General features: G+C 43.1%; 1 protein-coding gene and 1 pseudogene across 2 annotated transcripts in view; both read right to left on the bottom strand.

Moving 5' to 3' along the window:
* Positions 1 to 484: 484 nt before the first annotated feature.
* Positions 485 to 25,575, bottom strand: LOC145653011 (uncharacterized). The gene is made up of 11 exons (XM_081704882.1): positions 25,453 to 25,575; positions 19,746 to 20,241; positions 13,728 to 13,970; positions 7,738 to 7,773; positions 6,900 to 7,175; positions 6,461 to 6,796; positions 5,936 to 6,214; positions 5,322 to 5,570; positions 2,433 to 2,729; positions 1,829 to 1,945; positions 485 to 1,133 (listed from the first exon to the last, which is right to left on the bottom strand). The coding sequence occupies exons 1-11, from the start codon at positions 25,573 to 25,575 to the stop codon at positions 1,102 to 1,104; spliced, it is 2,484 nt and encodes an 827-aa protein (XP_081561008.1). The 3' UTR covers positions 485 to 1,101.
* LOC145652804 (uncharacterized) overlaps positions 23,268 to 27,450 on the bottom strand; it is a 24,344-nt pseudogene continuing 20,161 nt past the window's right edge. Inside the window, exons 7-10 of the transcript XR_014119063.1 lie at positions 27,318 to 27,358; positions 26,913 to 27,215; positions 26,328 to 26,364; positions 23,268 to 26,071 (exon numbers count right to left, since the gene is read on the bottom strand). The product of XR_014119063.1 is annotated as an uncharacterized LOC145652804 (transcript). The remainder of the gene's footprint in view (positions 26,072 to 26,327; positions 26,365 to 26,912; positions 27,216 to 27,317; positions 27,359 to 27,450) is intronic.

Genomic DNA, 27,450 nt, shown 5'->3' with positions numbered 1-27,450 from the left:
GGAGGTCCACCTCCCAGTCTTTCTCGTGCAGCAAAAAAAACGTTCTCAGCTTGGACTTTAAGGTTTGGTGAAATCTTTCTAAAGCACCCTGGGATTCAGGAAGGGAGGCGCTAGATACGCTAGATAAGGAGATGTTTATTTTGTAGAGGGGTGATGTCAGGAGATGACAACATAATAAAAATAACATATTGGGGCAGTGGGAGCTCAGTGGTTAATGTGCTTGAGTTGTAGTTAGAAAGCTGCTGGTTCAAGCCCCACCACTGCCAGGTTCCCAGTGTTGGGCTCTTGAAGAAGGCCCATAAACCTCAATTGCTTAAGTTGTACTCAGCTGTCTAGTCATCACAGTTTGGTCCTTGTTCAAGTCTCTCTGATCCTTACACTTGTAAATGTTTCCTGCTTCCAACACATGGACATAAAGATCTGACTGTTCACTGGCTGTCTAATATACCCACCCCAGTTCCTCCTGAATTTACTGTGCTGGGATGATGCATCTGAGCATCAGTGCCACTACATCCTACAGCAGGGATGAGTGATCTTACCCTCACAGAGCTGGTGTGGCTGCTGGTGTTCATTCTAACAATCACCTGATGACCTGTCTCAGGTAAGTCCAAGCTATTATGATCTTTGTAGTGACCTCACTACCCAGTGAACAGTTTCACATTAAAGCTGAGGAGAGTCAGTGTGAAGTAATGTGTAAAACACTAATCTGTGGTCTCGTTGTTGATTACTTAAAATCTAGAGTCTGATATAAAATACACTTAGTGTTTCTTTGGCTGCTGAATATCTCATCCGACATCAGTGCAATGATAATGCAGACAATTTATTCGATTTTTAAATTTAGTTAACAAAATAAGAACATAAAAGCAGTAAACTAGTCCAACAAAGTAAAAGAAAATAAATGAGAATATTCCAACATTGGAATAAATGACACACAATAGTAACATGTGCTTAAAAGTGTAAACATTGCTGCCTGATACTTTATATAAACTGGTTATCAGCTGGCAGTAGGTTAGCAGAGTTCAAACATTCAATCTCACATGTGAAATGACTTCAAGCAAACAGAACAATGTCCTTCCATCTTCAGTATTTTCCTTTAGACTCTCACTCCTCTGAGACTGCATTTTTAGTCAGAGCTGTAGAAAAAACATCAAACACAGAAAGTGTAGGTGTTAGAAAGCTCCCCTGGTGTTATTGGATTATCATTTAATAAATGTTTATTGCAGTCTTGGTCTTGTAGTTCAGAGAAGGAAAAAAAGCATGTCTTGTCTCCAACGCAAGCAACATGTCGACATTGTCAATGATTGTGGGGAGAAAAGCAGTATTTTATTAAACCAGCATATAAAATAGTTTTAAATGTCTGTATACAAAAGTGTAAACTATGTATAAAACTTCTAAGTTGTTGGTGGTTGTGGTTCCCATGGTAACCTGTATTGTTTTCATTGATCTCTCTGCTCTGTCGTGACTGTGTGTTGTTTGGCTCTAGTTAGTGTGTGTATTTACACTCATGTTTCTTTTAGTATTTGCTGTCTTGCCTAAAGTAACATTTTCTGGTTCCAGTCACTGTTCTATTCTCTCTTGTTTTTAACTACTGGTTTCATGACCATGTGCTGCTTTTATAAACCATGATTTTTATGGATTACACATAACAGACACTTTACTGTCATGTGTCCTGCTTGTCTTAGCAGTATTAAGAGTCATGACAGAGTGGTGAAAGTCATAAAAACACAGAGAAGAAAGACCAACCTTACGATGCGCTTTCAGATTCAAACAAATGTAAGTTTGGTTCTTCCAGTGTGTGTAATGTGTGTCTAAGAGGAAGAGTTCTCACCGTGAGCTCTGCAGCATTTGACCCCCAGCACGATGGACACTAGCAGATATGGAGAGACTGCCAGTAGACTACTGAGCAGACTGAGGATGGAGAGTGGAGCTTCTGAATGGGACAGAGCTGATCTCACACACACACACACACACACACACACACACACACACACAGATACACACACACACACACACACACACACACACACACACACACACACACACACACATGCACAGAATTAATCACAGCTGAAGAGCTACAGTGCTTCTGTGACACTGGGGAGCATTGAGGGTGATGGATGGGATACCAACATTTATTTTAAACACAGATGAAAACATGAACAGCTACAAATGAGAAGCGACATGACGAAAGATGAAATTGATCATAATGGAATGGAATGATAAAAAAATACAATTAGGAGTGTGACACTAACATGAAACACAAATACCTTGTAGTGTAACTGTAATTACAGTACAGCTAATTTCCTTGTGCCCAGTAAACACAATACATGGAGTGGGCATTAAGCTGCTGACTAAAAATAGTTTACATTATTTAAATCAATAATTTAAATTAATACAATAGACATTAAATTAATATGTAACAATGATCTTGCCATGTACAGTGAGGATAACAATGTTACTGCTCTTTGATGTTGTTGGTCTGTCATTTCGTGCTCCTGTACACCGGTACTGATCCCCATTATCTACAGCATCTCCATTGATGGTGAGAGTGTCTCTGTTTACAGTGTCAAACACAGACTGAGACACTGTAGTCCACTGACTCTGTGCTTTCTTCTTATACCACTGATATGTCCACCCATCATAACCCTGAACCTCACACTTCAGAGTGACTGACTCTCCAGTGAACACAGGACTCTGAGGCTCCACAGTCAGTGTAGTTGTGGGTAAATCTGTGGAAAGAGATGGAGAACACTGCATGTTACAGCTGACTGACCCCAAGTGTCTTCCTGGAGTCACTCTGTATTTACATATATTATAATAAACAGGTTAGACCCACAATGCTGCATTCTAATCCGTTAATCACTGTGTTTGTGGAGATTATCTGGAGATTGTGTGGGATCTGATTGTGATTGGAGTGTAAAATGTGAACACATGACTGTGAATCACATAATTATTCCATCCAGTACCACCTTGGACACTTTGTTCAGTAACGTGACACTTGTAGGAGTAATGTGGTGATGGTACAGTAGGAGTAATGTGATGGTACAGTAGGAGTAATGTGGTGATAGTACAGTAGGAGTAATGTGGTGATAGTACAGTAGGAGTAATGTAGTGATGGTACAGTAGGAGTAATGTGATGATGGTACAGTAGGAGTAATGTGGTGATGGTACAGTAGGAGTAATGTGGTGATAGTACAGTAGGAGTAATATAGTGATGGTACAGTAGGAGTAATGTGGTGATGGTACAGTTGGAGTAATGTGGTGATAGTACAGTAGGAGTAATGTAGTGATGGTACAGTAGGAGTAATGTGGTGATGGTACAGTAGGAGTAATGGTGGTGATGGTACAGTAGGAGTAATGTAGTGATGGTACAGTAGGAGTAATGTGGTGATAGTACAGTAGGAGTAATGTAGTGATGGTACAGTAGGAGTAATGTGGTGATGGTACAGTAGGAGTAATATAGTGATGGTACAGTAGGAGTAATGTGGTGATAGTACAGTAGGAGTAATGTGGTGATAGTACAGTAGGAGTAATGTAGTGATGGTACAGTAGGAGTAATGTGGTGATAGTACAGTAGGAGTAATGTAGTGATGGTACAGTAGGAGTAATGTGGTGATGGTACAGTAGGAGTAATATAGTGATGGTACAGTAGGAGTAATGTGGTGATAGTACAGTAGGAGTAATGTGGTGATAGTACAGTAGGAGTAATGTAGTGATGGTACAGTAGGAGTAATGTGGTGATGGTACAGTAGGAGTAATGTGGTGATGGTACAGTAGGAGTAATGTGGTGATAGTACAGTAGGAGTAATATAGTGATGGTACAGTAGGAGTAATGTGGTGATGGTACAGTTGGAGTAATGTGGTGATAGTACAGTAGGAGTAATGTAGTGATGGTACAGTAGGAGTAATGTGGTGATGGTACAGTAGGAGTAATGGTGGTGATGGTACAGTAGGAGTAATGTAGTGATGGTACAGTAGGAGTAATGTGGTGATAGTACAGTAGGAGTAATGTAGTGATGGTACAGTAGGAGTAATGTGGTGATGGTACAGTAGGAGTAATATAGTGATGGTACAGTAGGAGTAATGTGGTGATAGTACAGTAGGAGTAATGTGGTGATGGTACAGTAGGAGTAATATAGTGATGGTACAGTAGGAGTAATGGTGGTGATGGTACAGTAGGAGTAATGTGGTGATAGTACAGTAGGAGTAATGTGGTGATAGTACAGTAGGAGTAATATAGTGATGGTACAGTAGGAGTAATGGTGGTGATGGTACAGTAGGAGTAATGTGGTGATGGTACAGTAGGAGTAATGTGGTGATAGTACAGTAGGAGTAATGTGGTGATGGTGCAGTAGGAGTAGTGTGGTGATAGTACAGTAGGAGTAATGTGGTGATGGTACAGTAGGAGTAATGTGGTGATAGTACAGTAGGAGTAATGTGGTGATGGTACAGTAGGAGTAATGTGGTGATAGTACAGTAGGAGTAATGTGGTGATGGTACAGTAGGAGTAATGTGGTGATGGTACAGTAGGAGTAATGTGGTGATGGTACAGTAGGAGTAATGTGGTGATGGTACAGTAGGAGTAATGTGGTGATAGTACAGTATGAGTAATGTGGTGATAGTACAGGTGGTTCTTAAAGTCAACAGAAATGAACACAAATGTTTTTATTGTCTAAAATGCTCCCAGCCAGTCCTAGAATTAAAATGGCCCCTAATTTACAAATAGATACTACACCACTGGAACCAGTTATCTACAATATATCCAGCAATGTAATAGCATTTTATTTTTCTATAATAAATGAGTGTTTTATATGTACATTTAATCCTTAATGAATGTAATTGGATTCCATGTGAACGCTTTGTTACATTTATGTAAATACTGATTCACACCACAAGATGGAGCTGTTTCCTTGAGTACTTGGGTTACTGTAATTTGATTTCCTATTTCTGCTGTGGATAGAATATGTAGAAAACATCTATTCTGTCTCTTAGAAAATGATGGGTAACAGTTACGTTACGTGGCTTGAATGACTAAATGTAACTAATATGTATTCATAGTCTCAAATACTCAAATGCATATGAAAATACAAATATATAAACTGAAGAGTGTTCAGTCAGGGACAGGACATGGTGTTCATGGTGTTCACGGTAAACTCAGTACAAGCGTAATTTCACTACATGGAGTCTCACCCTGCACTGTGATGTTGACAGAATTACTGCTCCAAGATTCAGAATTATAAAATTATTTTCTTGCCAACATACATCTGAGGCTCTGGTTAAATTGGTCTAATAATAAAGATGTGAAATCTTTAGATTCTGACCTCTGACTGAGACCCAGCTGTGTGGTGACTCTCCTCTCTCTGGGTGTTTACAGTAGTAGACACCCTCATCTGACTTTGAGACAGTACGGATGGTCATTTCTCCTGCAGTCTGGGTCTGGATGAGTGATCCATCTTTATATAAATCAGCTCTGAGGTGTGATGTGATAGTGGAGTGAAGTAAACAGTGTAGAGTCAGAGGATCTCCCTCAGTCACAGGATGGACAGAACTCTCCAGAATCACATCACCATCTAGAACAGAGAATTCACTTTACTCATCTATTACAGAGAGAAGGATTCCAGCATGAATACTGAGTATTACACAACAGGGACACAGAACACACACACAATACACCCAATTATTGGAAAGCAGACTAACGTCTCTCTCTCTATCTCTCTCTCTCTCTCACACACACACACACACACACACACACACACACACACACACACACACACACACACACACTGAGAAGATGTTAAACAGCTTTTCTTATTAACTCAAGTTAACAGTTTTCTTAGTCAGTAACTGATAGTTCTATATATTCTGAACTATAATATCCTGTTATCAAACATTTCCTTTTCTCCTTAACTAGTGAGTGCACTACATGCAGACTCACTGTGCACTGTGATGTTAACAGGATTGCTGCTCCCTCCAGATTCAGACTGACACCAGTACACTCCAGTGTGGGATGTGTAGAGGTATCTGATGGTGCATCTAGATCCTGTAACTGATCTCCAGTCTGATGAACAATTTGACACACTCCCACTGTGTGTGTATCGTCTCACTCTCCATCCAGGAGAGTCACTCTGTCCCTCACAGCTCAGTGAGAGAGAGTCACGACTAAAGTGTTGAGTTCTGCTGGGACTGATGATCAGAGAGACTGGAGGAGACAGACCTTAGAAACAGAAATTATACATCACGTGTGTTATTGTTATTGTCTTATCATAGCAGAAGTGTAGTAAACACATTTAACACGGAAAGTTTAAAACCAGTTTGATGCTTCCTTTGATAATAGAAAACCGCTTTAATAATATCTAGTTAATAACATCTAGCTAGGCTTTTGATTGTATTTATGTGATTATCTGATGTTTCACACACACACACACACACACACACACACACTGCTGTTGTATGTCCTCACCAGTGATCCATAGTGGCTGTGTGTTGCTGTACTGTGTCTGATAGGCTGGTTCTCCTCTCTCTGCTCTGCACACATAAACTCCTGTGTGATGTAGAGCAGCAGGACTGAGAGTGTAGGAGCCTGCAGCTCCTCTGCTGTCTGAGAGGAGCTCAACACAATACCTCAGAGAGCCATGAATGTCTGTTACTGGAGTTAAACATTCTCTGTAGGTAACAGCTCTGTACCAGCTGAATGTCCAGCCTGTAGAGGAGTCTCTGACCTCACAACTTAGACTCACTGAGTCTCCTTCAGTCAGCCAGCTCTGTGGAGACACACTCAGTACTGCCTGGGGTATCACTGTAACACAGCAAATACAAGTTATTGGGTGTTTAAAATCACTCACACACAATAACAACCTTGCTATGAATGTCTATTGGCTGAATTCACAGTCCAAACTCACCTGACACAGTTAATGTAACAGCATTACTGATCTCTGAGCTCTGAGAGTCTCTTCCCCTGTACCCTCTGCAGGTGTATGTACCACTGTCATACTGTACAACAAAGTTGAATGTGTATGGATTGGATGTGATGTTTGGGTAGATACTGTTGCCATCCTTATACCAGCTGTATGTCCACCCAGTGTCTCCTTCTAGCCGTATGTCACATCTGAGAGTCACAGTCTCTCCTCTGAACACGTGATTATCAGGACTTACACTCACAACAGCTTTAACATGACCTGCAGAAACATTAAACATTTGAATTCTTCATTCAGTTACTTTGAAAACAAATAAATTACACAGATCTAAATCTAAATCTACTACACAAATCACATCTGTCTGATCTTGTACATGTTTTTAATACTGAATAAGTCCATTAATTCAGGAGCACATAAATCATGTCCTGTAGTAGATATGACATTTTATGATCTGCTTTGTCTTCCTTCTGTTAAAATCTATCACCTGCTGCCCTTTAGTGGCCAATATGTGCACATGGCCAAGATTCCCAAAGTGTTTTTTTCAGTTAGGTTAAAACAAATATATTACACAGACATAAACCTAAATCCACCACACAAGCCACTGCTGTCTGGTCCTGTAGACGTTTTTAATACTGAATAAATCCATTAATTATAAAATACATATACTAAAATGCTAAATGTGTAAATTAATACATTTAAAATAGCATATTTTCATAAATGTCTATTGACATCATTCCATCATTCCATGTTTCATCTAATAGCTGAATAGAGTTAGTAATGGCAGTTTGGGTTTTAAATAATATATAAACAGAATATAAATCACCTTGAGCAAGTCCAGCTTGAACAAATGAAATCAGCACTATAAACATAAAAGAGGGAACATACGAATATGAACAATGAAATCATTAATTTATTAAAGAAAACACCTGAGAACAAAACCTTTCAGACACAATTAAAATAAAAGTATCATTATTAATTTAACCATAAACACCTTAACATGCTGGTTACCACTATGTATAATTGTTCATTTAACCATAAACACCTTAACATGATATGTAACACTTTGTGTAAATGTTCATCTAATCTCTGCTTCAAAGGGTGTAGGGAAGCTGACTGCTGTTTTCACAAACACCCTGATTAAACAAAAGTGAGAGAAATGAATCTTTCATGATAAAACGTTTAGAGTGCTTTAGAGCGCTGAAGGTTTTGAACACAAGGGGGCGTCAGTGATTTATGTTTCTGTGGGCAGTGGTGTGTGCTGTGGTATGAGCAGATTCACTACTGCTGTTTCACAGTTCCACAGTGTCTGTTACTTATGGACATCCTATCCAGCATTCTCTAAGTGTTTAGAAGTTTATATGAAGAATGAACACACACTGTGTAACGTGGAGCGATAGAGAGCTGGACGCAGACGCTGAGAAGAGCGAGATTTATTAAGGGCAAATCCAGAATCTGGGTCATTAATACAAGTCACAGCACCAATATGAACAGATCCAGGAAATATATTAAACAGAAAGCAAAACACGAAAATCGGGAAAATAAATCAACAGACAAACCGAGAGAAAAGAGGGTACAGATACACAGACAACAAGGCAGAACCCAGAACACTGACTGAATAAACGTGAAACAAGACAAGAGCTCAGACAACGGCTTAGTACAAACACAATGAGGAGATAACGGCTAGAACAACCAGCAAGACACTGAGGAAAACATTGGGTTTAAAAACACGACCTAACAAGGTAGAAACGAAGAACAGGGGAAATTAATGAATTGAGTACAAACATGTACAAGAACTTCTCCTCCTGCTCTCCAGCCCAGTACATCAAACAGAACCCTTTCCATAACACATCTGGATACAGTGAGAACACCTGAGCACATGGAAGAGAAACTCTGATCCTCCCTTCTGAAGGAACTACACAACTAACACACATAATCTCATCAGTCAGGATCCTCAGACTGCACATTACCAACTTCATACATCACCTTTCACTCTAATGAAGACATAAAGAGAACATTTACTCACAGAGCACCACAGGGAGTGGACTGAGCTCCATACTGTCCCAGTAATGATGGACTGACTGAGTGACTGTGTGTGTTAAAGACACATCACTTCCTGTGTTCTCAGAATTAATGCGAGTTATTATAATGAGGTTATTTTAAGTGTCTTTGCTATATGTGGTGTGTGTGCAAGCACATTTCTGAGAAAGAGAGAGAGAGCGAAAGGGGGGAGAGTGAGAGGAAGAGAATGAGCGAGAGAGAGAGAGAGAGAGAGAGAGAGAGAGAGAGAGAGAGAGAGAGAGAGAGAGAGAGAGAGAGAACAGGCCGTGGTTTCCATTTTATATTAAGTGCCTCCACTGTGTGGTGTGTATGTTGGACACAGTGAGGCCATAATTATTCATCATAATTATTATAAATAATATTATTAATTTGAACTCATTTATTTAATGTAAATGTGTTGAATACACATTTCCAGGACCTCCATGCTGGGGGAGGGAACAGGAGGCAGCGCTGATCCACTTCTCTCCCCTGGAGCAGTTTGTCCTGCTCCAGCACACAAGGGTAGCAGTCAGAGGAAGAGCACTAGAGAATTCCTCAGGGTGTCTCACAGGGACAGACACACGTGTTCTAGTATCAAGCCCTCATCACTCAGACACCACAGTAAGATGATCACACTCTAAACACTTTAACACCAGATCCATGCAAACCCAACACAAAGTTTGTGGAGAGTAGAAAAGAGAATGTGCAGGTGAAAGAAGAGAGAATTAAGTCTGATTCTGCACACTTTAAATTAATATTATTAAACACCACTGAGTATCAGTAACATGAAGTAGAGAGCAGGTCACTATTTATCAGCTCTAACAGTCCATAACACCCACCACCCTGCACTTCCTCCCTCTGCTACACAGCTGAAATTGAACAGAAACCACAACACTCACCTGCCTCTGAGCTCATGCCTCCATTTTATTAACGTGTGTGTGTGTGTGTGTGTGTGTGTGAGTGTGTGTGTGTGTGTGTGTGTGTGTGTGTGTGTGTGTGTGAGTGTGTGTGTATCCAGGGGATGTTGTGGGGTATTAATAATCTATTGCTTCTACAGAGTCTTTGTTGTTGTTTTTGAGACACAGAGGTACATAAAGATGAGTAATGGATGGTAACTGCAGGGTTGATGTTAAAGATAGTAGATAAGTATTTGGACACTTGTTTGAGGCCCCATTTACTCTTGAACTCACTGTCCTAAGATGCCTCTTGTGGCTCTCAGTGGTACTACATTTTATATCCTTCTGTTTACCTTTCACAGAACTTAGAGTAGAACATATCATACAGCTCTATCATACAGTTGTACACCTCTATAATACAGATGCACAGCTCTATCATACAGGTGTACAGCTCTATCATACAGGTGCACAGCTCTATCATACAGGTGTATACCTCTATGTTACAGGTGTACAGCTCTATGTTACAGCTGTACAGCTCTAATATACAGGCCTTAGTATTTTGATGCGTTTTATAACCTGTTATTCTTCAAGGCGTAAATGTGATGCAAATGTTATTTGATTACATAATTACACTTTTATGCACTGCCTGGCCAAAAAAAAAGGTCACACACTCTAAGATTTATTTGGACCACCTTTAGCTTTGATTACGACATGCATTCACTGTGGCATCATTCCCACAAGCTTCTGCAATGTCACAACATTTATTTCTGTCCAGAGTTGCATTAATTTTTCCCCAAGATCTTGTATTGATAATGGAAGATTTGGACCACTGCCCAAAGTCTTCTCCAGCATTTCCAAAAAATTCTCAATGGGGTTCAAGTCAGGACTCTGTGGTGGCCAGTCAATGTGTGAAAATGATGTCTTATGCTCCCTGAACCACTCTTTCACAGTTTGAACCCGATGAATCCTGGCATTGTCATCTTGGAATGTGCCCGTGCCATCAGAGAAGAAAAAATCCATTGATGGAATAATCTGGTCATTCAGTATATCAGGTAATCAGCTGACCTCATTCTGTGGGCACATAACGTTGCTGAACCTAGACCTAACCAACTGCAGCAACCCCAGATCATAGCACTGCCCCACCAGCTTGTACGGTAGGCACTAGGCATGATGGGTGCATCACTTCAGCCGCGTCTCTTCTTACCCTGATGTGCCCATCACTTTTATTACCAGTAAGGTTAATGGGGACTTTTATTACCAGTAAGGTTAATGGGGACTTTTATTAACAGTAAGGTTAATGGGGACTTTTATTACCAGTAAGGTTAATGGGGACTTTTATTAACAGTAAGGTTAATGGGGACTTTTATTAACAGTATATGTTTATGGGGACTTTTATTAACAGTTAACATGTGTACAGGTCCTGGTTCCTCCTCCTCCTCCTCCAGTCTCTGTTACAGTCAGAGAACCTTCAGCAAACACAGATCCAGCGCTGATAGAAACACAAGAGATGCTCCTTATAATGGGCTTTTATTAACAGTATAGTTAATGGGGACTTTTATTAACAGTATAGTTAATGGGGACTTTTATTAACAGTATATGTTTATGGGGACTTTTATTAACAGTAATGGTAACACTAAAGCGTCTTTCTCAGCCAGTTCCATCCAGCAGGTTGTGCACCAGCAATCATTCTCACAAACACACCCAGACCCAGTGTTACTCACTACTGCCCCTCTATATCTGATGTATATTTGAATATTTGATGTCTTGTGTATAATTACACATTCTGAACCCAGACTTATTCAAGCACTGCGTCTATAAATCTTTAAATGATATAGTAGGGCTTGATTATGCACTTTAATGTTAATGTTTTAAGGTTTAAATTAAACATTATTGTTCCATTATTGTCCATGGTTTTCCTCTCTTTATCGAGATGTAGCTTATTCTGTGTTATACGATCGTTTCTGAAATGTATGAAATGTTAAAGTGTAAAATGTTGACACTAACCTAACCTAGCTAACCTAACCTAGGTTTCCTTAGTGTTGTTGGACCCTATTAGACAGCGTGTAACATTAGAGTAGATGTGCTCAGTATTGTTGTAACATTACGTTTACATTAAGTGTATATCACAGAAGAGTATGTAGCTCAGTGGTAGAGTGCATGCTTTCCATCTATGAGGCTTTGCGTTCAGTCTGCATATGAGCTTTTCATATTGTTCATTATCTTTTGAAAATGTATTATTAGTTAATCACTCCTGTAACGCTGGTACACTGTAGACACACAATAGCTTTAGCTGATTAAAAAAGAAAAAACATCTCTCTTGTTCCCTGACGCCTTGTCTCGTCTCGCCTGTAATACCCTGTTCTTACCACTAGAGGGAGACAGTGCGCCATACAGATTATATCAGTTCAGTCAAACTCGTGGGGATGAACAGACGTCTCTCACGTCATTTACAGCGTTTTAGCGCTACACGACCCAAAGAACATCCTGATTTAGCTGAAAAAAAGCACGAAATGCTGTTGAAGTGACGGCTTACCGCTCAGTGTTCGGTTCTCTTATATTAATCGTTGTTAATGTTAATGTGTGCTAAATATTCCAAGTCTTATTATTAATAATGTGGTAGATTTTAAATGGCTGACTGTTTCCCCTCAACTTGAGCTCAGTCTTCAGATCTCTGGAATGACAAAATAAAGAAATAGAAAAACTGTAAAATCACATATATGATCATGAACCTATTTATGTTAGTTATATAGAAATCATACTCCATTATACAACAGTAGCAGTGGCTGTGATAGTATTGGCTTTTATTACACTGATTACAAACAGTACAAGTGACCAGTCAAAAGCTTTTAAATGAAGTCGTGTGTGTGATGGACTTTTGGTCCACTGCTGAGTCCAAGTTCCTCAAAGGGACAGCAGTCACTATATAATTCCTCCAGAGTTAGAAAACCCTGTTATGTTGCTGTAGAGACATCTGACCTGTCAGTAGCAAGACAAGCGACGGTAAATAAAAGTTAATGTGTCTAGAGATCATTTTATTTCCTCCTTTTTCCCACACACATATTACACAGACACATGGTGTAGTCTACTGTACAAGCAGCCGGACAGCCACACCGTTCTGATTAGAAAAACTAGAGAAAACTAAAGAAGGGTGTGTGGTTCCTGTAGGGTTCACACAGTGTAGATGCAAATACGCTCGAGGTTCTGCATGGTAACAGTTATGGTGGATTGATTTTACATTTAGTGTGCTGGAGTACAGAAGCAAACAGTGTCCATATATGGCAATGTAACTACTTACAGTGATGAGAGAAGGCCTGATTAGCACACACACACACACACACACACACACACACACACACACACACACACACACGCACACACACAAATAAGTCTGCATCCACAGGGAATTAACAGCACGTTGCAGGGTTAGTGGTCTGCAGACACAGGCAGGCCATTAAAACTAACTTGGTTCATTTTATTTGTTCATTTTCTTTGTTAATTCTTTTTTTAAATTTTAATCAACTGGCAATTAATTAGCCAATTAATTAAAAGTGAAGAATATTTGTCTGTCATAGAGCTTACTTTAGTCAGTAAAGTCAATTGTACAAGCTCAAAAACAATGAGAAGATTGGAAAAAAATTCAAATAATACGACATAAAAATGAGTTTTCATCTCACTGTCAAGGCCACACCGCACACAGCCCACTACACCCCTGAAGACGATCCACAGCACAGATGATCCACCCTTTAAACATTGTACAGTATGATGGATGTTGGTGAGGTCAGAGGAACACATATACACACATGTTTAGAACAGATCTTCTCATCTTCCTCATCCTCGATGAAGATAGACACATGCTGATTCTCCTTCTACGGGAGCTTACACATCTGTGAGGCCAAGACGCAGTGGCCTGCAATGTCACCGCGGAAACCGAACCTCATCATTCCGCCTGGCCAGGTTGGTGGCCGTGGCAACGACATCATCATCCTGCCCGGGGCATCAAGCTTGGCAATGAAGGCGTCCACCTCCAGCTTGTCCTGGGTGAGGAAGACACGTACGTTCCTGTTGCTCTGGTTCAGCAGCCTGGTGTGAGCGCTGGTGTTACCCATCTGTTTGCTCGCACTGCCTGTGTGGAGCATGAAAGGACAAGAAGAACATTTTTAAAGGTGCAATCTGCAGGCTTAGGGTTAGGATTTGGGTTAGGGCACGGTTAGGGTTAGGGTTAGGTTTAAGGTTAGGGTTAGGGTTAGGTTTAGAGTCAGGGATAGGGTTATAGTCAGGGTAATGTTTAGAGTCAGGGTTAGGGTTAGAGTTACGGTTAGGTTTAGAATTAGGGTTAGGGTTAGGGTTAGGGTTAAAGGTTAGAGTTAGGGTTAGGGTTAGGGTTAAAAGTTTAGGGTTAGGGTTACGGTTAGGTTTAAAATTAGAATTAGGGTTAGGGTTAGGGTTAGGTTTAAGGTTAGAGTTAGGATTAGGGTTAGGGTTAAAAGTTTAGGGTTAGAGGGGATCAGCTGTAGATTAATTTCTATTTTTCCATTTACTTCAATGCTCTTACCTACATTGTGATTACTGCGATCATCTTTTCTTCACTTACCTGCCTTCACCCAGCCATCTGTGTAACAGTTGATTCTTATTACAGGCTAAAGGAGGCAGGCTCTCAAAACTCCTCTCAGGAAGTTCAACCACCGCCACTCACCTCTGGCTGACCAATCAGAACATCCAACCTACCTGGGGTGGTTTTGTCATGCTGGCAGCAAACAAACTACATTCTGTAATTTGACAGATGGTGAACAATCACAACTTCTGACACTTCTGACACTGAAATTAACCTCTGACATTTATCTTCTGCCAAATCTGACACTTGCAGCACAGGATACATGCGATAAAATGGTACACCATACCTGTGGAGACAGAATAAAGGAGGTCTACCTGTCACGTCATGGCCCCGCCCCCTCCTCAAACGTCTTCGTGTGTGTGTTTGTCTGTGTTGCCATGCCCTCTTGTGTCGTTCACCTGTTCTGTGTTAGGTGTAATCATCTTGAGTGTATATATGTCTCCTGTGTTGTAGTGTTGTTAGTGTTTGAGTTGTGTATAGCGTTTGAGGTAGTCGTATGTGTGGCATGTTCATAAGAATAAATCTGTGTTTTATTGTGCTTATCCTCGGAACGTCACACTACCTGGTCCAGGAGGCTGGAGTGGTCTGGGGACAGTCTCCGCTCTGTGTGTTTCCTGCAGGACAGTGAGGTGGTCTGGGGACAGTCTCAGCTCGATACGTTTCCTGTCACATTAGCGTCTGTTTGACTCCACTGTGAAAGAGTGAGATATGCAAATCATGCACACACCTGTTCCATCACCTGGACTTGAACAAGACATTTATACTTCAGAGAGACATTCATCTGTATGTCAGCATCTGTATTTATGTCAGTTCTGATACCTGAGTAGATCCTCTGTACCTGAACCTACTCGCTCTCTCTCTCTCTCTCTCTCTCTCTCTCTCTCTCACTCACTCTCTCTCTCTCTCTCTCTCTCCACACACCTACCTGTGCAGGTGCATGGCATATGTCTGCCAATCAATCAAAAGAGAAACAACCTGAACTAGTGAAATAGTGTTGTCCTGACATGGCTGTTTTTGCCCATCCGTTTAGCTCATAGCGAAGGCAGGCTGGTGTTTTCCTCTCTGTCTCCCTCCAGTCTGTGACCTTTTTGTTTACAGAGAAGTGAGACATCAGTGCTGGAGACAAGCTGCTTTATTTGGAAGTAAGAAAACATAAAGCAGACCCAGAGGTGAGTGTTGTGAGGCTAACACAGAACACTGGGGAAAGATTCTGGGAAGGGATGTGAGGACTCAGATGTGGGAGATGATTCCATAAGGATGTGATGAGACTCATGTGTGGGTGATGATTCCATAAGGATGTAAACAGCAGCTCTGTGACAGAATTGTGACAGGTGTTTCAGAGAGTTATGAGTGTATATGACATCACTCAGGTGTTTCAGAGAGGTGTGAGTGTATATGACATCACTCAGGTGTTTCAGAGAGGTGTGTTTATATGACATCACTCAGGTGTTTCAGAGAGGTGTGAGTGTATATGACATCTCTCAGGTGTTTCCAAGAGGTGTGAGTGTATATGACATCATTTCAGAGAGGTGTGAGTGTATATGACATCACTCAGGTGTTTCAGAGAGGTGTGAGTGTATATGACATCACTAAGATGTTTCAGAGAGGTGTGAGTGTATATGACATCACTCAGATGTTTCAGAGAGGTGTGAGTGTGTCTGACATCCGTCAGGTGGCGCACACCTCATCATTAAGAGCCAGAGCAGGGCTCACACAACAGGATACTGTAATTTAGAACAAAACCTCTAAAACTTGACACTGAATTTTGAGAGGAGTGTGTGAAACTCAAGGGGGCTTTATCACTGTACAGTAACGAACATCACGTAGTGACTCCATTAACCAACTCTGTCAAACTACAACGGGAAAGCACCTCTGAGCACAGGACACAGCTGCCTCCTGTCTACTAGCAGATTAGCAGAGTGAGCTATCGTGTGTTCATAGCCAAACTCCAATGCTCAAACGCACACAGAGATGTGAGCTTGCTGTAATGGCTCTGCTCCTGGACTGGTGAGAATTTGTCTCTATCCACAGCATAATCAAGCTCTGTTGGCTTTTTGTTTTAGCCCAGAGGCTCACAGCACTGTGGCCGCCAGACCCCTCCGATGGCGTTTCATGTGTAGAACTGCTCTTGGATTGCTGGCACCCAATAGATTGGGATCCTGTAAAAAGCCACCTGGAGCATGTGTGCAGGTGCCACGCAGTCAGATGTTACAGGTGTTACAAACATTCAGCCAAACACCAGTTCACTGGAGGTACAGGATCCATCATGAAAAAACATATTTTTCATCGTCAGGAGCTCTGGACCCAGGCTTGGACTTGGTATGTTCTACCACACACACACACACACACACACACACACACACACACACACACACACACACACACACACACACACACACACACACACACACACACACACCGAAGAGGAGGGGATGGCTCTGCTGTAGACTGACTCAACGCACCAGTACTGCACTACTTCAGAGATGCTTCAGGAAAACATGATATTGTGGAAACTGCAGAAAACCACTGCAAGGCCCTACTATTCCTCTCATTCCAGGGATGAACATACAACCACCCAATCAAACTACATATCCCATAAGGCACCACAACAACTGAGTGAGGCTGTAAGATCCAGAAAGGATTTCCAGAAATGGACAGGTTATGACAGACAAATGAAAGCTGAAGATAATAAACATTTTTACTATTTTGATGGCAAGCTTATAATAATGACTGATCACTCTGGCTCAACACCTGAAGCTACTGCAAAATAAAATGAACATCTCATATTCAGAAAGCTAGAGACACAAACATTCCAGAGAAACTCTACAGAGAAAAGGCATTCACTCCAAGATGGATGAGTGTCCCGAGGGCAGTGGTGGAGGTCTTAGGTCTTAGATCCCTTAGGTTTCATACCGCCATTGTTACCATAGCAACATCAAATGCTGAAAGTGATGTTACACCTGTTGCCGTTATTGGAAATGAATAGTCTCTGACCCTGATCAGCGAATCATCCTTTTTGTGTTTGTGGTTTGATTCATGGCTTGTATATAGTTCAGACCATGTGTTTTCCCAGAATCCTTTGCAGTTGTGTACTGGGTTGGTGATTCATATTTCTCCCTCTGAGTCTGTTGGGGCGGGGGGGGGGAGAGAGAGAGAGAGAGAGAGAGAGAGAGAGAGAGAGAGAGAGAGAGAGGGAGAGAGAGAGAGAGAGAGAGAGAGAGAGAGAGAGGGAACATATGTGAGTGAACACACTCCAGATCTCCCCCACAGATCGCTGACAGCTTCCCCCCTGCTGTGATTCTTCACTGTATTTCATAGCGAAATTTTAAATTAACTCCTGAAAGTGTTCATCTATGTATGACTGGACCTAACATAACAGCGGAGCGTTAAATGTTAGGGGTTTGACTACACTCTTAAAATACCTCCTTTAAAGGTTTTTTGCATAGGTGTAAGACTCTTGGGAAAAACCTTTAACTGGTAATGAACACTTTCATTATATAGTGGTTCTGTATAATGGTATATGTATCTATATAATGACATGTGTCATTACCATTGGGTTAAACAACTATTCTCCTCCTCTTGATATGCATAAAATGTGGCAAACAATTAAATAAAAATTTAAATAAACACTTTATTCAATTTAATGCACTGAAATCTCTGTATTTTCTATGTTTTTTTTTCCATTCACATACTTGTGTGTTTGTGTACATATGTGATGTGTTTGAGCTGCAGCTGGTACAGGATAGTGGATGCTGAGGGGATGATTGAAGGAGGTAAAAGACTTTAACCTGTTATAAGGGGCGTTATTAAAGAGGTCAAAGACTTTAACCTGTTATAAGGGGCGTTATTAAAGAGGTCAAAGACTTTAACCTGTTATAAGGGGTGTTATTAAAGAGGTCAAAGGGTTTATCCTGTTATAAGGGGTGTTATTAAAGAGATCAAAGGGTTTATCCTGTTATAAAGAGCGTTATTAAAGAGGTCAAAGGGTTTATCCTGTTATAAGGGGCGTTATTAAAGAGGTCAAAGGGTTTAACCTGTTATAAGGGGCGTTATTAAAGAGGTCAAAGGGTTTAGTCTCTTTTAATGGATGAATTCAGAGCATCTCAACATTTTAACTCCAGTGTCTTAACTGAAAGGTGGAGAAATGTTTGGGAGTGAGGATGTGTGTATGTGTAGTTGTATGTGAGTGCATGTGTGTTTGGAGTGGTGATGTGTGAGGATGTGTATATACATAGTTGTGAATAAGTGTGTTTGTGTGTGTGTGTGTGTGTGTGTGTGTGTGTGTGTGTTTGGGAGTGAAGATGTGTGTATATGTAGTCTGACTGAATATGTCTTTGAGTGTGAGGATGTGTGTATATGTACTCTGAGTGTATATGTGTTTGAGTGTGAGGATATGTATATATATATATATATAGTTGTGTATGTGTGTGTGTGTGTGTGTGTGTGTGTGTGTGTGTGTGAGTGTGTGTGTGAGTGTGTGTGTGTGTGAGTGTGTGTGTGAGTGTGTGTGTGTGAGTGTGTGTGAGTGTGTGTGTGAGTGTGTGTGTGTGAGTGTGTGTGTGTGAGTGTGAGTGTGTGTGTGTGAGTGTGTGTGTGTGTGTGTGTGTGTGAGTGTGTGTGAGTGTGTGTGTGTGAGTGTGTGTGTGTGTGTGTGAGTGTGTGTGTGTGTGTGTGTGTGTGTGTGTGTGAGTGTGTGTGTGTGTGTGAGTGTGTGTGTGTGAGTGTGTGTGAGTGTGTGTGTGTGAGTGTGTGTGTGTGTGTGTGTGTGTGTGTGTGAGTGTGTGTGTGAGTGTGTGTGTGAGTGTGTGTGTGTGTGTGAGTGTGTGAGTGTGTGTGTGTGTGAGTGTGTGTGTGTGTGAGTGTGTGTGTGAGTGTGTTGCAGCTGTATTGACTTGGCACATTATGTGCAGCGTGGTCTCCTAGCAAACACAGAGATGGTAAAGCTGGAACATGGCAGACCAGACGAGAGGAAACACGTTCAGTTACTCGCTGCCAGAAGTGTGAAGTAGCATGAAGGTGATCAGATTGTATCAAAACCTTCAGTTCCCATCTGATGCATTGTTTCTGTGTAAGGTGTGACCTATAGAGCATCATTAGTGAATGAGTTGGAGATTAGTGTTGTTAGTCACAGTGCAGTTTGGTCCAGACATTGCCCCAAACCTGGACGCTATGACGTCAGATGCTGCGTTTGTTTCTTTTTATCTGTTGCTCATAATTAACATGTGCCTCGAAAACGGCCATTGTTTTTCTGTCAGAATATGGCGGGAACGCATGGAGCATTCTGACTGGCTGTGATGTAATTGGTGTCGCCCTCTGTGCTTGTCTCTTGCTCTCTAAGCACCTTCTTGCGTGGGGCTTTTATCTCAATGATGATCACAATCTGGCTGGCCGGCTTTGCAGTAGTCACACTCCTGGAGGTCCGGGGTCCTACGCTAGCCAACCCACCAGCCTCCGGTTCTGGGCTTCTCTCTGGATCTCTCTGCTCTGCACCCTCGGGGTCCTCTCGGCTGGGCTGTGGTGCTTTGCGGGCCTCTAGTGTGTCCGTTACCTGTGCTGGACCAATGCTGACGTGCCCCACCTCAGAATGCTCCACGTCCTCTCTACGCATCTGTGGAGACGCTCCTGCTGTCTCACCGAGGTGGACCTTCTGGTGTTGCTCCGCCCTCGTGGGCAGGGCCTCGCGTTGGAGCTGGGCCTGGCGGCAGGCGAGCCGGTGCCGGCACTGGTAGAAATGTACCAACTTGTGGGCGTGCTCCAGGGGGATTGACGCTAGCTGCGCCGGCTAACAAGTGTGTCCAGTGTGCTGTAGAGCTGAGTTTGTCCAGTGTGATGTATAGCTGAGTGTGTCCAGTGTGATGTATAGCTGAGTGTGTCCAGTGTGCTGTATAGCTCAGTGTGTCCCATCTGATGTATAGCTGAGTGTGTCCAGTGTGCTGTATAGCTGAGTGTGTCCCATCTGATGTATAGCTGAGTGTGTCCAGTGTGCTGAATAGCTGAGTGTGTCCAGTGTGCTGTATAGCTGAGTGTGTCCAGTGTGCTGAATAGCTGAGTGTGTCCAGTGTGCTGTATAGCTCAGTGTGTCCCATCTGATGTATAGCTGAGTGTGTCCAGTGTGCTGTATAGCTGAGTGTGTCCCGTCTGATGTATAGCTGAGTGTGTCCAGTGTGCTGAATAGCTGAGTGTGTCCAGTGTGCTGTATAGCTGAGTGTGTCCAGTGTGCTGTATAGCTGAGTGTGTCTAGTTTGATGTATAGCTGAGTGTGTCCTGTGTGCTGTATAGCTGAGTGTGTCCAGTGTGCTGTATAGCTGAGTGTGTCCAGTGTGCTGTATAGCTGAGTGTGTCCAGTGTGCTGTATAGCTGAGTGTGGCCCATGTGCTGTATAGCTGAGTGTGTCCCGTCTGATGTATAGCTGAGTGTGGCCCATGTGCTGTATAGCTGAGTGTGTCCAGTGTGCTGTATAGCTGAGTGTGGCCCATGTGCTGTATAGCTGAGTGTGTCCAGTGTGCTGTATAGCTGAGTGTGGCCCATGTGCTGTATAGCTGAGTGTGGCCCATGTGCTGTATAGCTGAGTGTGTCCAGCGTGCTGTATAGCTGAGTGTGTCCAGTGTGCTGTATAGCTGAGTGTGTCCAGTGTGATGTATAGCTGAGTGTGTCCAGTGTGCTGTATAGCTGAGTGTGTCCAGTGTGATGTATAGCTGAGTGTGTCCAGTGTGCTGTATAGCTGAGTGTGTCCCGTCTGATGTATAGCTGAGTGTGTCCAGTGTGCTGAATAGCTGAGTGTGTCTAGTTTGATGTATAGCTGAGTGTGTCTACTGTGATGTATAGCTGAGTTTGTCCAGTGTGCTGTATAGCTGAGTGTGGCCCATGTGCTGTATAGCTGAGTGTGTCCAGTGTGCTGTATAGCTGAGTGTGTCCAGTGTGCTGTATAGCTGAGTGTGTCCAGTGTGCTGTATAGCTGAGTGTGTCTAGTTTGATGTATAGCTGAGTGTGTCCAGTGTGATGTACAGCTGAGTGTGGCCCGTGTGCTGTATAGCTGAGTGTGGCTATATAGCACACTGGCCACTTTCTGTTCTAGTGTTCATGTGAACAGTATTTACAAGCAAGCTTACAGTACACAATGAATATATTAAAAGCATCCAGCTAACACCTACTCTTTAAGAGGGCAGTAAATGTTAAATAGGACTGCTTCACTCAGTCATGTGTCCTCAGAAGGGTGACAGGCGTGGTGAATATCCCACAGTGGTGTGGACCATGTCCCCCAGTCTCTTACGTACAGCTGTAGTACAGTACAGGGTTAAGGTTCTGCTTATATACTAGAGTAGTGGGGCCTACATGTTTTCAGAATGTCAAAATATTTTCAACACAACGATTCTCTCAGATGGGAGTCATCTTTTCTGGTTTTTATTTATTTTTTATGAGAGTTTATTCCCATGAGTGCCACAAAAATGTGTTTCCCACGAGCTTACAAGAAAACAAGTTTTTTGTATCCGGATATCCATATATCCATGGTGTCAGAATGAATATGTACCATGTTACGTTACCATGGTATCTGAATGTATATGTACCATACTACGTTACTATGGTATCAGAATGAATACGCACCATGCTACGTTACCATGGTATCAGAATGAATACGCACCATACTACGTTACCATGGTATCAGAATGAATACGCACCATGCTACGTTACCATGGTATCAGAATGAATACGCACCATGCTACGTTACCATGGTATCAGAATGAATACGCACCATACTACGTTACCATGGTATCAGAATCAATACGCACCATGCTACGTTACCATGGTATCAGAATGAATACGCACCATGCTACGTTACCATAGTATCAGAATGAATACGCACCATACTACGTTACCATGGTATCAGAATGAATACGCACCATGCTACGTTACCATGGTATCAGAATGAATACGCACCATGCTACGTTACCATGGTATCAGAATGAATACGCACCATACTACGTTACCATGGTATCAGAATGAATACGCACCATGCTACGTTACCATGGTATCAGAATGAATACGCACCATGCTACGTTACCATGGTATCAGAATCAATATGCACCATGCTACGTTACCATGGTATCAAAGTCAATATGTACTGCACTTATCTGGCACTCTTAAAAGGGTAAGCCACATTTTTTTGCTTCTCAAACTGAAATAGTTCCACCATATAATACTTTAGTTTTTAGAATGTTTCTATTAGGTAGGGTTTTTAAGTGACAGAGCAATGGATTTTCACATTTAGTACATATTACTCTTACTGACATTAAATTATGTACAAACATATGTACAACATAATGTACAAATAACGTATGCAGGAACAAACTGGTTAAATGAAAATATTAATTCTGCAAACATATTAGGATTCAGTCTGCAGAAATTCATAACAAACAGGTATTTTTTTCAGGAAGTAAAATCCTTGTGGCTCAGGGTTGCCCGGTCCTTCTGAATGCCCCTACAAGAGTGGAGTGGGAGCGGGCATGTGCACAGGTTGGTGCACGTTCTGCCCCGGTGCCTTGAGCTGGTCGCTACAGCTCTTCTGTTATGTGTACAAACCTGTCCTCCACGGTAAGACAGAGGCTGATGTGTGCACGTTTATTGGCAGCAGTGTTGATGTAAACAAAGCAAACCAATCCCATGTTTAGTGCTCTTGGGAATCCAGCCCTGATCCAAACACACACAGACACACACACACACACACACACTGGACCTGAGAACCACAAGTTTGTCCACAAGACGTCTGTAAGAAGAGGTGCTTACTGATCTCAATTAGAAATAACACTGAACTTTCATAATAAGAAACTTTTATTTCAAAATGGAAACATTCTACAAATACATTTGCAACAGCAAACATCATACATCCAGTAAAAAGCAAACAAGTGTTTAGGAAAGTTTAGGAAGTTTGACTTCTAAACCTGGAGAGCTATTTCTAAACTCGGAGCGCCCTTTCTAAACCTAGAGAGCTCTTTCTCGTGGATGGGGTAGTGCACTGGGATCAAAACAAATGCGTTAAACAGGTAAGTGTGGGGAAGTGAAACACACACACACACACACACACACACACACACACACACTCACACACACTCACACACACTCACACACACACACACACACACTCACACACACTCACACACACACTCACACACACACAGACACACACTCACACACACTCACACACACTCACACACTCACACACACACACACACACACACACACACACACACACACACACACACACAGAGCTTATCTACAGGCCACTGCGGGACCCTTGTAGGGTAAAGCCCTACTCCCAATCGCTCCGTTAGGGGCCAACCTCTGCAGGGCGAGTGTCTGTGCAAAGAAAATAGACTCAGTAGATTCCAAAGGTTGCGGCGCTGAAACTGAAGCAGGGAACTTTTCTCATTTTACACTTGGTCACTAGGTGGCAGCACTGCACTGTGTCTTATCCAAGTAAAGGGTAAAGGCAGAAAAGGCTCTATGACCCATTTTGCACTGATCTGGTTACAGTTTCCTATACTAACTTCATATGGGAAAACCACATGTATCGAAAGCTAAAACTGATCCAGGATCTGTCTCCATAAACCCTGCTGCTGGAAACAGATCTGTAAGTACAGCCACAGCAGTGCTAACACTGTAAGTTCATAGGTCAAAAGGAACTCATAGATCAGCGTTTTAGGCCTAAACCAGTTCCACACAGCTCTATAAATCTGGACAATCATTCATCTGTTTCATCCTTCAGGTTGGAGTTTATCACTATTCTTCAGTATTATTAAATCTGCGTTTCCATAAATATATAATAGTAAATCTGTAACATTTATTTAACATAACGGAGGATCACTCTGTGACTCTACAATGCAAGCCAATACAAAAACCCCCTCTGAATGAATTTACACGAATGAAACATGAACTTCATCTTTTCATTAGGTCCAGGGTTGGAATTGGGGACGACCGCACATCGCTCGTGTGTGTGTGTGTTTGTGTGTGTGTTTGTGTGTGTGTGTGTTTGTGTGTGTGTGTGTGTGTGTGTTTGTGTGTGTGTGTGTGTGTGTGTGTGTGTGTTTGTGTTTGTTTGTGTGTGTGTGTGTGTGTTTGTGTGTGTGTGTGTGTGTGTGTTGAAAAAGCGGCGCATTCCCAAGCATCCACTAGGACACGGGCAGCGACGCAGCAGCGAGGATGAACCAGGAAGTGCCGCTCAGGCGAAGTGTTCCCGCCGGAGCACTCTCAGTCACGGCGCCTTACACCGCAAGGCAGACTAACCCAAACCGTTGTCGGTTAACAGGTATAAATAATCATATATATACTTACATACTTAAAAAATAAATACGTCATTTGTTTCCACATAAATAAGGAAATGGGAGAGGCCGAAGGCCAGGAAAGAGAAACGCACACGTCCCACGGAACGCACTGAACGCAGCGACGCCATCCCTCCGGCCTCCCAGTCGACGGGAAAAATGACTGACTCTCGGTCACAAAAAGAATGTGCCCTTTGCAAAATACAGTGTGCTGTTTCTGTTCCACTACGACCCAAGGCCGAAGCACCCGGCTGTGGGACCCAGCCGAACATGCCTGCGAACATGACTCGAGTTTCCGCGGCTGAATAAACGTGTTCAATGCGAATGCACTTTAAAACGTTTGAAGGCAGCCTTACATTACAATCCCAGATTTTTTTGTTTTTATATATATATATATATATATATATATATATATATATATATTTTTTTTTTTTTTTTTTATTTCCTCTTTACTCCCCATTTCCTTGTAAAAAACAAACCCACACAGAGATCCTTGCATGTAGTGTCCATGGTTTCATCTCTAAATCAACCAGAAAAAAAGGGAAAATTTAGTCAAAAACAAAGGAAAGAGACAATGCCAGAGAGACACCATCTTGTGTTTTGACTTCACGCATGACCAGAGTCATGCTGAAATCTCTCTGCAGGCTTTGGACTAACCCGTAGTTTCAAAAACCTGGAACCAGTGCATCTTGGGAAAGGCCGCACTGGTAAAGGCGGTCTCCCGTTAGCCAGCGATGGACTTCACCAGGTCCTGTGTGGGCTTCCACGCTGACCGTCCCGGCTACGGGGACCTCGGTCCACATCTGGCCGACAGGTCAAACACGGGGGGTGGGGTGGGGCAGGGCAGGGCAGGGCAGGGGGGCAAACCTTGACCGACCATAGCCCCTCCCAATTCAACCCCTCCCACCCATCCTCTGCCTTACAGTCCGCTCTTGACGAGTCCATTTGAGATGTGCTCCGACGATGAATGGGGCGGGGTGGTGGGCGGGGGCTGGGGCGGGGCCCACGGTCACTCGTACTTATAGTAGCCACGCTCCACGGCCTTGGAGGCGATCTGCTCGGCGGACCAGCGCTGGTCGAGCTGCAGCAGTGCATCCAGCAGGTCGTTGATGCTGGCGCGCAGGCCTTTGTGCTGCATCCATCCCCGCAGCAGCTCGTACACTTTGTCGGCGGCATGGAGCGCCTCTGCCTGCCGGATGGCATTGTCGGACACGCCGATGCTGCGGAAGAACTTGTTGTGCACACGCACATCCAGGACGTCGAACAGGTCGAAGCTCTTGCTCAGCGAGACCTCCTCGCCTGCGGGAGGAGGGAGCAGGAGGTGTTGGGGGGAGGAGAGAGGTGTCAGGGAGGTGGGACATGGTGCAGTGCCAGGTTACGGTAACCTCCTCTAGTTTATTCAGTTCAATTCAGTGCATTTTTTTTATATTGTTAAAAGGTTTTTTTTTAACCAAAGACGTCACAGAGCAAATGTACATAAATAGCTGGCTGGGTTCGACCCAAATGTGGGAAAGAAAGAGGTGAGACTTAAATATTTGTACGAAGTGTTTCTCACCTTGTAAAGGGACCAGTCGTCTGGGAGGGCCATCGTCCTGTGGACATAAAACACAGAGTTAGTGTTGGGCTGTGGTCCAAAACCCTCCCACGCCCTGGTTCCTACGGTGCAGAAAGAAAAGGCGAATCCCAGCAGAGCGAACATTTCCACTGTGCTAATCTGAAGCAGGAGTGCTTGAGCCCACATGCACCTCATCGCTTTGATCCAGCACTCACGAGTCTTTGGGGTGGGGCTAAATACTCCTGGGGGAGGGCCTGATCTAAAGCAGCAGTTCCCTCACTGAGCCCCGAGGCTCCGCCTCCAAACCCGCCTCTCAAGCTCTCGGCTGGCGAAGAGCTTGGTGATTGGCTGAAGAGTTACTGCGTGTTGAACAGGAATAAATACTAGCAGTACTGGGCTGCCTCTCGCCACACACTAGTGCACGTTTCCACGGAAACGCAAACACAGCCCAGTCCAAACCTTCCTGCTGAATCCAGCACCAGATCCAGGACATTGAGAAGACCCTCGTAACCTCGATACAGTTATTTGAGGGTTGGAAGACCTCCAGGAGTAGTGCTGAACACCAGCGGGTGGCGCTGTACCAACCTTGGCCCACGGTTCCGGGTCTTGCACGCTGGTACATGCCTGCCTCTGGGTAGGGGGGCTTTGTGGTGGAGATTCCACCATAGGGGGCACCATGACTGGCAGTGCAGACAGGCTGGTCTGGGAGGAGCTGGTGGTGTTGGGCAAGCTGTCGCCCAGCCCCCGGTCTTCGTCTTCCACGGGCATGCTTTTGCCCTGAGTCTCCTGCAGCAGGGGGCGGGACTCGGGGCGGAGCTCCTCCACCGCCTCCAGTCCCGCGTTGCGGCTGTTTTCCTGCTCCTCCGCTGACGAAACGCAGACTCCATCCTGAGTGACACAGACAACAGCCAATAAGAATCACAGAAGCAGGTCAATGTATATTACAGTCATTAATACCTGTGATAACATTAAGTTAATCAGGTGACTTACAATAGGAATCTTGACCTCGTCATCCGGTGCGACTGGGCTTGCTGTGATGGGGAAAATAAAGTTCCTGAGATTAACATTTGCAGCTAATAATCTTCACATGCGTCTCTGCTTTTTTAACGTTAAAAAGATTTCA

Source organism: Electrophorus electricus, chromosome 21 (assembly GCF_041902795.1).
Source record: "Electrophorus electricus isolate QZ-2024a chromosome 21, ASM4190279v1, whole genome shotgun sequence".
NCBI lineage: Eukaryota > Metazoa > Chordata > Actinopteri > Gymnotiformes > Gymnotidae > Electrophorus > Electrophorus electricus.
The sequence above is the reverse complement of the archived record's forward strand: the minus strand, read 5'-3'. Positions and strand labels throughout refer to the sequence as shown.